The following is a 16,861-nucleotide window of genomic DNA, read 5'->3' as shown; positions in this document are numbered from 1 at the left end:
TCAGCATTAGAAGCAATAAATGTAGAAAGTTAAACAATAGCAGTTTACTTTAAACACTGGGTTTTGATGAATTAAATTCTGAAACTTTGTAGGAGCACTATTAGAATACTTTCGCCGCCAATTTTAATAGCCGAAATATTTATATACTAGGGCTGTTCTGAATTTTTTAACTTCTGTTTCTTTCCTAATGACCGCAAAACTAGTAAATACGCAATTAAATAACAAGCTATGATTCAGTTCAAAACTTTTAAAGAAAAAAAAAACTTTGTGACATTTGATTTAAGTTTTACTAAGCTAACATAAGTTGAATCTTTTCATTGTGTTTCTTTCGTCACATACTTGCTCAGTCTACCAATACCAGTATTGAACTATTGCTGAATTCTCATGCGAAGGGTGATGTTACGAGCTCAGTTGAAATTACTGCCGCAAACGACACTTGATTTTGCCCTGTCTGTGGCAATGGAGATCCACGAGAGCGGAGAAGTGGTGACAAAGGCGAAGATGGGTAACCATGAGCTACCGTGAAGAGTACACTTCGTGGCGGTGTCAGCAGTGGCGGGAGCATCCAGAGAGAACACAGTTTTGCTCAGTCTGCCAACGCCAATGATTATAAATTACGGAGTTCAAATCCATGTAATTGCTCAGTCTAGAAGTTTCAGACTTTTATAGCGAACGGAGTAAATTAAAATGAGAAAGAAATCTTAACCTAAAATGATTCAGAATAGAAGTTTCGGAGTAGGAGCTGCTGCTGCTTGCCTAGAAAGTGGCTGATCCGAGGGGACGGGAACGCCTGACGTTTTCAGAGTCAAGTGCTTAGTTGGTTGCACTTTGTCTGTTCGATCCAATTAGTGCTGTAGTTTCGATCAGAGTTACTAGAATTACAACCCAGCTAATAGAGTTCCAGCTAGCCACTGTTTGCAAGAAGCGATTAATTTATTTTGCATTATTATAAATCCTCACAATTTTTTAGAAATAAAATTTTTTGTTAACTTTTACCTTTTGAGTTGTTCTCGGGTCTACAGTTAAGGAAAAGTGAGGACTCGCCAACACATAGGGGTAACTTATAAAGGTGAATAGTCCGTTAGAAGTATTTAGACATCTTGAGTTGTTATAATTTAAATTAATTACATTTAGAAGAGGCTTTGTATTCTTACGGGATAATACCAAGGAAAAAGAATTATATTTTTTCTCTGGCAATAACTTTCCGATTAGTATTACCAATATTGAAATATATTCAGATACACTTCCGACTGCTGCAGTCCCAAAAGATATCCGATTTTTAAATTTTGCAGCCAATATGCGTTCTTGTTTTTCTCTTTAGAAGTGCGCTTAATTTTAAAAAAAAAATTAAATTAAAAAGTAGTAAACTACTTTTTAATTGATAGCATAGTTATTGGAAACCTTTTTATGTAATCATCTTAAATCTCAATGTATGAATTCAGGTCTCGGATTTTTTGTTCATAATTCCCGATAATCGTCATAATTAATTATCAAGTTATTCCTTCACTGTCGAGATGAAAATAGGATGGTTCTAGTTATCTTTTTCACATCCATAATAGTCTCAAAATTCGTAAAAGCCAATAATCAACTAGTGCCAGATCAATAGAGTAGGAAAGATTTTGCAGCATCTTGAAGCCCAAGGCTGCAGTGAATAGAATTAAATTTGCCGAGACTGTTACGCACAAGAACAACAAATCCGACTTCTGAAGAAATGCATCGACATGGACGGTAATTAAGCTAAAAACCGTTGGAAACCTACGCTTTTTTTAAAGAAAGGTAATTAATCAGGTATCTGAAATCATATTTCTAAGAAATAAAATAGAATTTTTAACTTTCCTTGAAGCAAGAACTGATTATTACTTTAATAAGACTATTCATTAAAAATCAGACTGATAGTTTATCCTTCCTATTTTTGTGCTCTTAACCCTTTCCGGCACGCTATCTTTTAAAGTCGGAGTTTTGATAAATAAAAAATAAAAGTAAGCAGTTTAATTAGGCCTAGAGGAGTAGAGAAGTAAAATTTTTTGAAGATAGCACTTATCGTTTTAATTCTATGCGTGTGCCCAAAGTGGCACACTGATTGAATAGAGCTTCGAAAAGAGTGCTGAAAAGAGCATTTTTGTCAATGAAGTGACCGATGAGATGCGGAGAAACAAAGAATACAGACTCTCAGTTGTCCTAGATTATCGGTGAGCCCGGTCTGGGCACACTTAGGGTTCGCTGTTTGATTTTAGGCAAGATTTCAAGGTAAAAATTTAAAACCAATATAGAATAAGGACATTAGCATACAGCCAAAAAATAACATAGAAATTTCTTTTCAAACAATTCCTTTTACACCCTAAAAAAATCTGGAAAATTTCTTTGAAAACTGAGGGTCTTAAAAAAACTAAACATTGCTAAAATATATGGACTGGTTTGTGTTGAGCTGCCATCTACTACAAATAAAGAAGGTTCAGAGTAACCTATAAATCCTTTTTCACTCAATTTTTTTTGTACGTACAAAAGGAAATTTTTAGGTGTGCCGCAAAGGGTTAAAACAGGAATAGTTGCAGAGAATTTAAAAAGAAAAAAAAAAATTGTTCACTTGAAAATGAAAATTTTCTTTGCAGAAGGTAATAGAATGCTGTCATGTTGCCACCTGAAACTAAAAGAATTTCTTACTTTATTTAAAATTAAAAGAACCATAACATTTAGTGAACTAAATAACAATCCAAATACTCTAGACTTTAAACAACGTATTTAAAGTCTAGTTAGCATTTGGATTGAGATAGCATCATTTGTTTTTTAATAAATTTAACTCCATTTAATTTGAATATTTATCTTTTTTAATTAAATTAAAACTGAATTGGAAACTTTGTATAAAAACATTCATCGAAAAGCATATCTTTTCTACTTTATTCAAAATAAAATTCAAAAGAGGTATTAATATAGTAATTCTTAACTTCATTAATCAACTAATTAATATATTACTGAAAACGTCATACCTATCATATTGGTTTATCATTGACTCATCTACTAAAATAGACTTGTTCTTACAAAAATGATTATGTATTTCCGCTTTTTAAAACTGGGATAATATTTAATTATTGACTAGGATAAGTTCGACTATTTGAATATGGCAAAGCACTTGAAGGCTATCTGCCTAAAGTGAGAAACGCCTTCGTGGAAGATGTTTTAAAGAAAATTGACTCGTATTCACGTTAAATCTGGGGAAATCCACGAAACACTCTTATGTAGCCAACTCGAAAGATGTTCACATGGATTCGAACCCATACGAACTAACAGTATTCAGCCGTCTTAACCGGTTGGCCGCTGTTAGGGTCTTAGCATACTGGTAACTTACAGATTAGTTTCTTAATTAAGAAATTTTAATTGGTTTAAAATAATACAAGATGATTTTCTTGCCTTCTGTTTATTTAATAGTATTTTATTTTGAAAAACAAAAGGCTGGAGAAAATTAAATTCTTATCCCTTTTCTTGTCTTACACTTAAATTTTTTGTTATTGCAGTTGATAACTTTCAGATAACTGCTGCATTGTTTTATTTCGAGTACTGTTCCTTCAAAAATGATATTGAATCAGAAATAAAGAAAGACTTTACATTATCAACACTTAGTTTTGTTTAACTGAAGAGAGCATATCTAGAGAAGACACATGGGCGGAACAGTAATAGTGCGTGATCCTTAAACGTTATCATATCTCTCTCGATTTTAATTTACAAAAACCCATTGTGTTTCGATATTGCTGGTAAATACAGTTTTACTGGAGAACTCTTAAGTGTAACAACGTAAATAAAGAATTTTTACACATTTATTTTGTAAAACCTAAAAACCAGTTTCATATCTGAGGGGTTAATTGAGTAATAAAGATAAGGACATTAATTAGCTAATATTTTTTTAGGTTTACATGTAAATTCTCGAAAATAGTTATTGCAAGCTTTGTTTAATTATATATTGATCATAAACATATGCTTCTAATTTCAAAATTTCTTTAAACCATGCAGAATTTCATAAAAGCAGTTTCAAGATTGAAAATGCTTAAGAAAAAGGTATATCATAGACCCTTAGAACTGCGATCTCCAAACCTTTTAATTATAAGTTGCACACCATATCATATAGTATAATGTAACGCAATGTAATATAATGTATTATACTATAACACAGCATAATATAATGTAATATAAGGAAGTCTAATGTAATATAATGTAATGCATGTAATGCGCTTTATAGCTGATGCAGTTAAGATGTTAAACTATTCAGATGCTAAATGAAAGCAAACACAACGATCGCTTAAAAACTGATCATATATTCGCAACTGGTCGTGAACTTACTTCTTTGGCGTATCGTCAAGTATCATTTGACGTATCCTACTTTGGAGACCACTGCCTTAAAATATAGTCCCTTAGAATAAAAATTCCACTTAACAGAATATTTTGTAGGCTGCTTTAGGAGATAAAAATTGAAAAAATTCTATATTTTTATGCACAAAGTTTATGAAACTGAACGTTATAAATATTTCAAAAAAGAATAAAAGAGGATGGTTAGAAGTTTTCTTTTATTCAAGACAAGACCGTTGATCATCAAAATAAGCGACTTTTATTTTATGGATACTCTATAAATTTGTACCCTATAGCATTAAATTTAATCCAGTAATATGCAGAAAAAAATGACTAAAAGTGCATTTGGTCTTAAATGTCTGTGTGAATTCTTCAAGTGAAGGTAGGGAAGTTTTGTTTTTTTAATTATTTAAAAAATAATGATTGTTTTACTAGCTGAAATTTTACTATATACAATATGAAGAACTGACATTTATAAGGTATTTCTCCCGCCTTCTTAGCATGCCTTCGTAGTGTAGTGGTCAGCACGCTCGACGCGAATTCGAGAGGTCCGTGGTTCGAGTTCCGGGGAGGACATTGCTCATTTTTTCACATCTCTTGCTTGCAAAACATCCTAATGACTTACACGTTAAAGAACGTTAGTAAACGGAAGAATACGCCTGCAATAAACATTAAAAACAAAATTGGTACTTACATACTGACGCAATCTCCTTGGCGCGATTTGGCTATCTTTTACAGATGAAAAGTTACTTATCAAATGCAAATTGGTGGTTTTCGAAGCTTTTTTTTAAATATTCCCGACTTATCGATATTTACCGGCAAACATTATTAAACAACAAATAAGTCGGCAAATATTATCAACATATAAAAAGTAAACAAATCTTAGAAATTTCTAAGTACAAACTTCGGTTGTTAAAAGATTGTAAAATACATTAAAAAGTAAATAAAGCACATTTCCGGGAAATCTTTCTCATTTTTTAACGCTTTTCCTCCCTCGATGTATACAGAAGTCCATTTTCACCTAAAGAAAACCAGAGAATTTCACAACTCGGCAATGTGCACCAGTTAACTAACTACAAACGCAGCTCATCATTCTCCACCTTAGTGATTTTGCTTCAAAATATTGTATTCCTGCAGAAATTTTGCTGCAGTTGTTCCCGTTGCTGGCAAATTTCACAAGCAAAATTTTAAAAATGAATTTAATGCAAAAAAAAAAAAAAAAATACCGTGATTTGCTTATAATAACTTTTGGAACTTTGAATGTAATAAAAAGGAAGCAAACGAAAATGGTGACGTTGCTTGACAGAAGCGCTTATTATCAGCATGGTTGCCAGAGTTTGGCACATTCTGAAAATTTGGCGACTTCTATAAAAGAGGCTGCGATAATGCGTAAGTGCCGAAAATTTAACATAAGCTACTTTTTTCGAGCACATAAATGTACGGTGAAGCTAAGTTTCATATGGCTTATGGTTGATTGGCTTATAAACTGCAGCAAAATATTTCATGCATTATTTACCTAGAAAGCTATCCTTCTGTATAGAATATTCTGGAGGAAACTGGTACTGTGTTGCAATTAATAAAGCTGTGGAATCTTTGTTTAAACAAAAATCAGTTTAGGTGATTACACAAGGCTGCGAGTGTTTCCTGAAGAACCTGATACAGTTCAGACATTTACGGACGGCCTCCTCAATACTTATGCCGCCGCAACCAGCAAATCTTCTCTTTTAATGGACTATAACGCTGTCTCAATATATATTACTGATGTCCCCAACTGGGGAAATCAGTAACATATATTGAGTGAATGAAGGGTTCTTTATACCTTTCATTCACTTAATATAAGTGACTCACTTGTTATATTTAAGACTTGAGGGTAATTCTCCACACAGTCTTCTAGGTCTCGTTCGTTTATGCTACCCAAGTTTAGGCGACGTTAAAAGTTAATTTCTAAGATCTTTAAATCAGCTGCAATGGGGGGGGGGCGGTTATGATTTTCTGTGTCTTTCTTCAGTTTGAAGTAGCTGACAATTTAGTTTACAAAAGTGGATAACAGGTGCAAAGTCTACATTCACGCCAGCAAAGAGTGTATTCCAAATTAACATTGTTTTTCATATTTATTTGAACAAAAATTTATTAATCACATGTTTCATGATACAGCGTTTTATGCTTTTCTAGAACTAAAAAATGTATAATTTTTAGCATGCATTATTAATTTTTTATTTAATTTACTTTAAAACTTCTGAGTTAAAAACTCTTTTTTTTTAATGTATTGATTAAAATGCATTTTAATATATTCATAAGGAAATATTTTTCGCCAAGATTACCAGGTACGTTATGAATAGGAAATAACTAATAATCACGTAACCTTTTCCAGGTCTTTAAACTACGGGGGCATAGGAGTTGTAATTGGTCATGAGATGACTCATGGATTTGATGACAAAGGTAAGATTCTTATCAAATTAGAAACTAAATCTTAGCTTTCTAAAACAATATTATTTTGAAACTATCTTAAACGAACGATATATTATTTCTGAATAAGCAAATAAATGTATCAAGCCGTGTGGTTCGTAATACCTTACCTAAGCGCAAGTTAAGTATATTTTTCTCCTTTCTGAAAGAGACCGTGGAATTCAAATTTTAGAAGTTATGAAGCTTTTATTTCATGTGTTATAATGAGTATACTTAAAGTGTCATTACTTTTACTTCTCCATGCATAAAACACGTGAGGAAAACCCTATGGCTTAAGTACTCACAGTACATAAAAAGAAATATTTTTGAAACTCTATATACTTTCTAAAATTGTGCAGTTAGGTCGTAAAAAATAGACATTTGTTAGTTTGATAAATTAGTACACTTGAACTCCGTAACCTAAAGTGCTCCTTCTATCCAAAGTAAAGTTAAACCCTTTCTTAAATTATTAACGTGTCTTAATTTCTTTCGCTAATTTAATCGAGATAAAAAATACATGTTATTAAGATTAATTTAGATGAATGAATGCATACGATATGTACAACAGTTTATATTAACTTATAAACGTTAATTCAGAACATATACAGACTATAAATGCTAATAGAAAAGCAGCTTTTTTGTTTCTTCTATTAAAAGACAATAATATGTACTATATTGTTAATTTTATTATTTTTATATAAATAATATATAATGCTTAATTTCAACTGAACAGAAAAGCATTTTGCATCGTTTTATTTATGCAAATATAAAATTTCTTTGTTTAACATCAAATATAGTAAATATAAAAGTAAAGTTTATTTTTTTTTACTGCGCTAATGAAATAAATGTTTCCTTTTACGGTCTCTACGTAAATAAAAACTTTATAGTAATTTAGTTGAAATTACGGGCTTGTATAGAAAATAATTTCATTGTTATACTTGGTCTCAAGAAGTGCATTTTTAGTTTTATGGAAGTAAAAATGTTATATTATTTTTGTTAAAATAAAATAGTATTAGAAGAAAAGAAATTCCCTTTATTTGCATTAACGTAAATGCGTATGAAACCTGAAGGAAAAAGATGACCGAATTATTCAAACTGGCCGTTGTCCTTGTTAGTCTGGTTGTTTAAAACTCTACTGTTGCTTAAATTCTTAAGAAAAACATGCCAATAAGCATTGTAAAAGAATTCCTTTTAAAATTCAAAAAATAGTAGCAATGTAGCCTATTTTCAGATTTTTAGATCTTAAGTGTTTTTTTTATATACCTATTCCCCAATGGCAATCAAAATCGCCCATAGAGGGAACTGCACTTAAGCAGATATCCAGATGAGCTGTGGTCTCAATTAGTTCAGATATTTGAAATTCTGTTGATTTCCGAATGTTTGACAAAATCGTTGCGCACATCTCTAAAAAAGAACTTACGTTTATTCATTAAGATCTCAGCAACATATCCAAATTTCAGCGTTTCACAGGCGAAGGTTTCTACTCCTATGTTTGTTGGAGTCGCCCATAGTTGCCAACTCCTTGTTCCTGGTATTCTGACACTAAAATTGTTGTCAAGTGTTTGTTCCTGGTGTCATATAATACATTGTCCATTGATGCTCCAAATCTCATTTCATATGGTATACAGTGTACTGTCGACTATTCGGACACACTCAACGTTATGCTCACGAGTGTGTAAAAACCAATCATGTATAAGTTCAATTAAGTAGAAAGATTCTTCTTAACATAGAACTCGGAGATTTATCTATTTGTAAAGATTTCGAGGCAATACCTGAAGTTGTATGCCAAAAAACTAAAAGTATAAAATTTTTCGAAAATCTCGATTGGGAAAACATCAAAGAATGGTTCGATGGCGATTCAACTCAACCGGGCTTTTAACCGGGCTCGAGTGATACGGATATAGTTTGAAACATCACAAGAACACATATGGAGAGAGTGAAGAAGAAACTGAGAATTGCATTAGTCGCGAAACAGCAATGACTTCTGTTGAAAGTCTATTGGAATTCGTCGACCAAATGGGATTCGAATACAGTGATAAAATAGCACTACGAAAAATACGCTGCGAAAGACGAAAAATATTTAAACGTTCTCAAAAAGAAAGTAATATTACAAATAACTGTTTTTTCAAGAAATAAACACATCTAATATGCAGGAAAATTAATAGTTCGAATTATCTTTGTTTTTCAACTATCAGTGACCTACTTCTCCGGTATTAGCCCGCATAATCGAAAGTACAGTGTATACGTAACTTTTTAATGCTATTTATGGAGATGAGAGCACCCGCCGGGACTGCCTGTCTGAAATTAGAACGGACAAACAAATAGTCGTTTCCCGATGCCAGTTGAAATCCTCTATATTGCGAATCAAGATTAATCTAATACTTTTAAGATTTAGCTTTAAGCTTGAAGTTTTGTCATTAAGATGCTTGAATTTGTTAATAGTCCCTAGGATTTGGAAATGACTCGTTCCAGACTCAATTTTTTATTGATAACTGGAGCTAAATAGATTTTGTAACTTAAAAGAATTTTCTTGGTAAATAATAAATACCTTCATAATAAGTCTTTCAGTTGTTAATCTGAAAATCACAAGTACGAGGAATTTATTTAGGTTGATGTGAACTTTTCAGCGGCAACAATTTTTTTTCTTTAAGTTCTTATCTTGTAAAAGTGTTTTATTACAGGTTATTAGGATTCCAAGATTTGTGGATTAGGGCTGTTGTACCGTTAAACTAACAAAAAATGAGATAAATAGGATATGAGAAAAAGTTTCAAATTTATAGAATATGTAAATGATAAATTCTCTGGCTGTCTAATTTGAATAGTTTTGATAATGCAAAAAAAAAAATGAATCCATTGCCACTCGGTGAAATTTCTTTTATCTAGGATAGAACGCGTGCCAAAACTTCCTCTTAAACTGAAATTCGATAAGCTTGTAAAACATTTAGAAATGAAAATATTACTAACTCCTTCTTGTGCTCACGAATCATACACGAAAATTTACTTTAAAATTTTACAGTCAGAAAGTCTGAGATGATATGATGATCATCATACAATGACATGCAGCTGCTTTATTTCTTACCGCGATGCTTTGAATTTTCGAAATTTTTTTGATCTTCTAATTGTTTTAAACTGCGAAGTTCGCAACTTCAGGTCCTACGATCCGGCCAATATCTTATCAAGGCTGTTGATATGACATATCATACAAGCCTCACATTCGCATTCATAGAGCTCCAAGTATGTTTGAGCGTAATCTTATCGAAACCACTTTTATATTTCCAACAGCACGGCTATCTTTTCCGAGAACATCGCAGCTATACAAATTTAGACCCTCAGCTCACATGAAACTTTATTTTTTCATCACATACACTTAATATCGTAAAAAAGAGTCTGAATTAAGTTAGGTAATGAACTTATATGGGATATAAATAATGAGCAACACCAGCTTCCGTTTCATAGTATATATATATATAGCAATATTTCCGCTAAAATTCCAACCTATATAATATTCCTAACAAATATAATATTAATGAAAAAATCAGGTATAAAAACATTATTACAAATGCATCTTTATTTTGTTCGTTTGTTATATTTTTCCTAGGACGTCAGTTCGATAAAGAAGGTAACTTGAAGCAGTGGTGGAACGAAGCTACTGTTCGCCGATTCCGCGAAAGAGCGCAGTGCATCATAGACCAATACTCCAGTTACGTTCTCGAAGATATAGGACTCAACGTGAGTATTAAGATCTTTTCCAACTCATAGATATATAAAGAATAAATAAAAAGTAAAAATCATTTCAAAAATCTAATCCAATCGCTTACAAACAGCAACAAGTGGTGGTAATAATGCAAAATAAATTAAGTAAATCCGTTTAAAATCCATCGTATATTTAATTTGGAACAAATCATGTGCAATAATAAACGACCAGAAGCACAGTAGCAAATTGCATGAAAAGTGTAAAATATATTAAAACAAAAAATGAAAAAAGGAGAAAAGTTATTCACATCTTTGGCTCTATCATCATTAAGAGGTTGCTGCAGCGAATGAAGTAAAAACTGCATCCTGTTTCTGAACTGACAACGACATAAACTATAAATTAGAGTTTAATACTTAAAATCTTCTCGGAAAATTGATTAAAGTTATTTGTGCCTTTATCAGTCCAACCCCTACAGGGCGTAAGTAGCGTAAAAATACAGCATTAAAACCATAAAACCTAAACATAAGCTTTAAAAAATTTAAAAATCTAAAAAAACGTTTTTATTAGACTGAGTCTATAATACAAAGAAAATAAACACAAGTAATACAACACATGACAATCCAAAATTCCCGATTTAAATACTCTCAAACTGATTTGTATTCTGGTGAGAAAATTGAAAGGAGAAGTGATAGTAAAGCCGAAATAATAAATAAATTGTTACATAAAATAATGGTAATTCTGTTAAGTGATTAATAATATAAAAAGTAATTGCAAAAACTTTTAATGTAATATTACATTAAAATAATTAATTAAACTAATAAATTAATTAAATTAGTAAAAATTAATAATCTGTAATAGGAAAAATCATCGAATTACCTTAAAAATCTTGAATACAACCATAAAAGTCAAATGCATCCCGCCGAAAAATTAAGCTCAAGTGAAGTTTCAGTTCGCCTCAGTTCCACGAGCGAAAAATGTTGTGATGCTTACTATCAAAATTAATTAGACTTTTAATTTCAGCCATCGAAAAAATTTGTAGAGCTAAGTATAAATATATTTCCGGAAAAGTTATGAAAAAATCATTTTGAAGAAGTTAAAAATTAGTGTAGGGATTAAAGACAAATTTAAAGAAAAAGTACTAAATGGTATTAAAACATAAAGAATGTAGGACAGTGTCTATAAAAGAGAAAAAAATGTAGAAACTTAAATAAGTTCTCATTTGTTTAGAGAATACAAAACTCATTCAAGAGGGCTTTCTTTAGACTTGGAAACAGAAGTAGCCCCATTTTGTTAATTAAAGAAATTGCTAATAAATTACGCAGTCTAATGAAAAAGTATTAATGTAAGAATTTTGACAGGAATGCCTAATACAGCTGTGTTTAGAACATCCAGACTATACCGCTATAAGGGTTAGGTCATGAAAAACTGCAGTAATTTAATTAGCTGTTTTTTGGTGAATTTAATGGGAATTTTATAATCTTTTAACATTTTAATCAATATACTAAACTTTAAAACCATTGCTGCTATTACAAATATTTTTTATTCTTTTGGTTTGATTAATAATAGTGTCAGGATATTTTTTCAACACACGCGCACCCATATATACGTAATGAAAAAAATCTCTTTAAAACCTTATCCAATTATAAGCCGATAAGTGCAACAACTGTTGATAACATTGTAAAGCAGTGATAGTCAACCTGGTCCCTACGGCCCACTAGTGGACGTTTCAGCTTTCATGTTGGGCGGTAGCAACCATCCAGCGACCGGAACGCCTAATCCTGCCTGACCAACATCTGGAGACGACAAAGACGTCTCGCATACTAGAGCGCAAGGCTCCTCTGTATATATATAAAAGAATATAGGAGCATTACTGGAACGGAAAAGCGCGAAGCCTTCCGAAAGTCGCGACCATGCAACAGACTTCAAATTCCTAAATTTTGTTCACGTTACTTAAGTGAAGCTAAATTGTTACGTAATCGAAACTAAAGTCAGCACACACTTAGATTTCAGAGAGCAAGCACATGCTTATAGCTTCAAATAAAATATTGCGAAATATCGTGAGCCCATGTCTCAATATGCACAACAGCTGCCGAAGTGCAAATTGTACTTTGACAGCTGAGGAAGATGGTTCTGTAGTTAAACCATCTAAACTAGTCCAATAAAATTTACAAATATAACACTGATTCTTGTTGTTTGACCTCTCTAATAATCATTATTCGACGTGTTATTTTAATCTAAATTAACTGGAAAGCAATTTAGAAGTAAATGATTTAAAAACCTTGTTTCCAAACATGCCCAAACAACAAAGTTGCCCAAAACCTTAAATAGCTTGTCTAAATTTGAAAGTCTGTATTATAATCCCCATTGGTTGATTATTCAGAAATAAAGCGTTGTCAAGATTGATATTTAAAACGAAAAAATTATTTATCAAAACAAAATATAAGTCTCACCTTTTTCACCTTACCAAGCTGATATTTTCTTCATTTAAAATTAAACTAATAACATCAAGTAAAATTCAATCTTTACACTGATGTGAATTTTATTAAAATTCTCGATGCATTTCGAGAAAATTTGACACTGGTTTCATTACTAAACGAAATATGGTATATCATTTGCTGTGGCCGATGTAGGATTTTATTATCACTAAGCTCGAGTGATCTCGTATCAATACAGGCAGTTATCACATAATGGAAACATTAAAACCGAACCGTATCAGTACGTTTAAAAATGATATTGCCCAAATCCTTACGTCTGTGCTGCATATACTCTTAAGGGTCTTATAAACCTAAAATTCTTTATTCGTTTCCTGAGATATTTCTGTATGTCCTCCAGGACTGCGCCAGTGAGTTAATCAGTATAAGAAAGAGCTTACGTTTAAAGACTTTCAAATTTAGGTCGAATTTCAGGGCCAGTTTCCGGTCTCATGCTCATTCTATCTAGCATTCTCTGTATTCTCTAGAGATGCTTTTGACCATTTTACTTATTTTATAGGAGTGCTGGAAATACAATAGTCTTTGTTTCTATCATCCCTTGAAATATTACGTTATATTGTATATTTAGGCCTTAAATTCAACCTGAGCCTGGCACAGCTATTCTTCAATTGAGTGAAATTGTAATTGAGCAGATTTTAAACTTCGCCGGAGCTTGGCTCTGGTACTTCTCAGTTTTCCACATAAATCGTAATTCTAGCCGGAGAGCATCGAAACCCTAAATAAGAGGACTGTGGCTTTTCTTATGCGTAACGGAACCACAATTTCCACAGAAAATTGCTCGTATCTCGATAATTGTATTTTAATGATAAAATAAGCCTTAAAAGTCGATTCTAACTTCTAAATGCATGCCTGCGTTTCACTGGAAAACAAACCCCTTGACAGAGGTTGAGATTTTTGAGGAAAGGGAAGTCCTTTCCCTCTCCCACATATCAAATATGTTTTTCTTTAGAATGTCTACTGAATTTATAACAATGGGTAAATTCTTCGTTCCCAAAAGTACCCGAAATGACCATTTGGTCCTGCAAGTTCAATGCTAGTGTCTTCTCTCGTATTTGAGGCTAATATTTTGCCTCAGTCACAATTTGCTTGTCTGCTAGAACTATATCGGAAGGAGATCGCGGTAAGAAAGTGTAAGTGTTATCTCTTTTGTTTTCATATCGATAGATCTCTGTTAAAATTGCTTTTCGTACCCTCATACTGTTTCTAGCATTCTCTCTATTCTTACTAGAGGTGCTTTAACCATTTCCCCCATAGACATGCTGGAAAAAAAAAATGGGTTTTATTTTTGTCACCTCTTGAAACAGTATATTATATTTAATAGGGTTTAAATTCAGTGAGGACCCAGCTAAAGCTATATCTTAGTTGAGTGGAATTGTATTCCAGGCGGAGTTCCAAATGAGATGTAATCCTATTTTATGTATTTTTTTAATTATTTACCATTAATTTTATAATGTATTAATCTTTTATCTATTTACATTTTATTGAATTTTAATTACTTTGTAGAGACATTAGGTATTTTTTGAAGCAGGCAAGATGAAAAATTAGCAACTGCCTTCGCCGGGAATGGAACCACGGACCTCTGGAATACCAGCCCAGTGTGCTGACAACAACACCACGAAGGCACGCTAGAGAGGCGGGAGAAATACCTTATATACTCCCCCTTTTAAAGGGCGACTGGGGTATTTAGGGGACCCAGTCGCCAAATCCTGGGTGAGGAGAGTCATCATCCAACACCCTTTTAGTTCGGTCGCCACTGTAGAGACATTAAGATGTTTTGGAAGCCAGAGAGATGAAAAATTAGCAACAGCCTTCGCCAGGAATCGAACCACGGACCTCTGAAATTCCGGCTTAGTGTGCTGACCACTACACCACGAAGGCACGCTAGGAAATCGGGAGAAATACCTTATAACTTACTAATTATTTTATTTATTTACTGTCATTCTTCTGTCTTGATGGCCTTCCACAGAGTTCCAAGGCTTTTAATTTTAAAAATTAAGTCCTGCTTCAGACATTCTAAGGATCACAAACTGAAATGTTTAAATCATTTGCCCTGATTTTTAAAGCACAAATTTTGAAGTTTAAGAAGCGTGCTAGAAACAAGGTTTGTAAAACTGGTTTTCATTTCAATAAAAATTCACATAAGAAAGAAAGCAAAAGAAAATACAAATTTCTTTTTAAAAAAATGACAATTTCATGTTCTAATTTACATATATTTGAAATATGTGTGTACATATAATATATATATATATATATATTTGAAATGTGTGTATAATATATACAAATAATATATATATGTAAGATAAAAATGTATGAATCAGAATTATAATATAACTATTATGTGTTATTATAATATAAACATTAATTCTTCCTCTCTATTCTAAAATCGTAATAACTTATCTGCATTGCGTCATTCAAATTAATCATGCGATCTTACGTAACCGTTAATACCAGATGCCTCTTGACAACCAATCACCGAATTGTAAACCAAAACTTTTCTCTTCGCGTGCTTCCATCTTTCATAACTACGCACTTCAGCTTTTGCTCGCTACTGTGCTGTGATTTCGCTGGCTTGCTTTCTATAACAAAAATATCAAAAATGTAAATGTTCTGTGGAAAGGCACGACTAGAGTGCCAAGTGATTGTGGCCACAAATATCAATTGGAAATAAAAATGGAATTAAAATCGCTTCTACTGCCAAGTTTTATTTACGAAGTCAACACATTAGCTTACGACGCAATCAGATTACTCCCTCTTCAATATAGGATAACTACGCATCTACAGTGCCCCGTCTTTTCCTTGTGCTTTTATTATGACAATTAAGTCGGCAGGATAGTTTCCTGCAGACTGAAACCTCAATGGAAAATTTAATTCAGCTCTTCAAATCATCGTTTTGTGATAAATTCAAGATAATGTGAGAGAAGTGAATCATCAAATTTGTTTTTTCAGTGTTTAAAAAATAACAGATCATTCTTCTGCTGTCGTGTTTTGCAAGTGCTTCAAAAAAATAATCACGCGTAGTGTTTACAGATTGAAAGTAATCTCTCGATAAATTGAGAAGTTCGAATGCCTAGTGAAAAGGAATATTTAATTTGCTTCGCCGATCTCTACAATATTTAGAAAAAAAGTGCTTTAAATCATCAGTGAATTACCGTTTAGGAATTCAGCATTACAGCGGGTTCAAGGTCGATCCGAGTTAGTGTTTGCAAGTATGTGTGACAGAAAATTATTTGCACTTCTGCTTTTTCAACAGCTCAAAAATTATTACATTCGTGTGAATCTAGCTCAGGAACTAAATTATTTAATGTGCTTTGGATTCTATAGTTTTCATTTCAACTTTGGTTAACAATTTCTGCAATTTGTTTTGAGAAAATCTGAAATTCTTGTTCATTAATTTTTCTAATTTTTCATAGTTATGTGTGAGCAAATTAAGTAATTAATTTTAAGCTATTTAAATTATTCATAGGGAAGGATATTAAGATAAGTTTTTATGTTTTTGAAATTTTGTTGAGAATTTTGAATACTAATTTTATAATTATTCTAAAAATGAAGTAGGTGTAAAAAATAAGTAAAATTATTACAGATACGTAATATGAAATTATGGTAAATGCATGTTAAATTTATGGGTGATTGTATGTTAAGTATAGTGTATGTCGAGGGAGTATTGGTTCCTTCAACAGAGGCTTGTTATTACCTCTGTACAGTTGTTCCTTTTACCCTCTTCATGCAAGATAATGTTGGAGGCTCTCATTTTATGAGTGTTTGTAATTTTTTTTATATTATTATTATATTTTTTTATTATGGAATGTATTAGTGCAGTTCTCAAAAGCCAGTTACCTTAATGCAAGGAACGGAGGCCTATTCAAGTAACTGTGTAGGCACCGTGGGCCACCAGTGC

General features: G+C 32.2%; 1 protein-coding gene across 2 annotated transcripts in view; it reads left to right on the top strand.

Moving 5' to 3' along the window:
- The window catches only part of LOC118181699 (neprilysin-1-like), a 482,702-nt gene that overhangs the window by 450,703 nt on the left and 15,138 nt on the right, over positions 1-16,861 (top strand). For both annotated transcript variants that reach the window (XM_085820106.1, XM_085820105.1), the window contains 2 exons: positions 6,707-6,774; positions 10,379-10,509. In XM_085820106.1, coding sequence (XP_085676232.1) covers positions 6,707-6,774; positions 10,379-10,509 — 199 coding nt within the window. The remainder of the gene's footprint in view (positions 1-6,706; positions 6,775-10,378; positions 10,510-16,861) is intronic.

This window comes from Stegodyphus dumicola, chromosome 7, assembly GCF_044657685.1.
Source record: "Stegodyphus dumicola isolate Sdum_Otavi_A_Nest chromosome 7, ASM4465768v1".
NCBI lineage: Eukaryota > Metazoa > Arthropoda > Arachnida > Araneae > Eresidae > Stegodyphus > Stegodyphus dumicola.
Note: the sequence above shows the minus strand (reverse complement) of the source record. Positions and strands in the feature narration are given on the sequence as shown.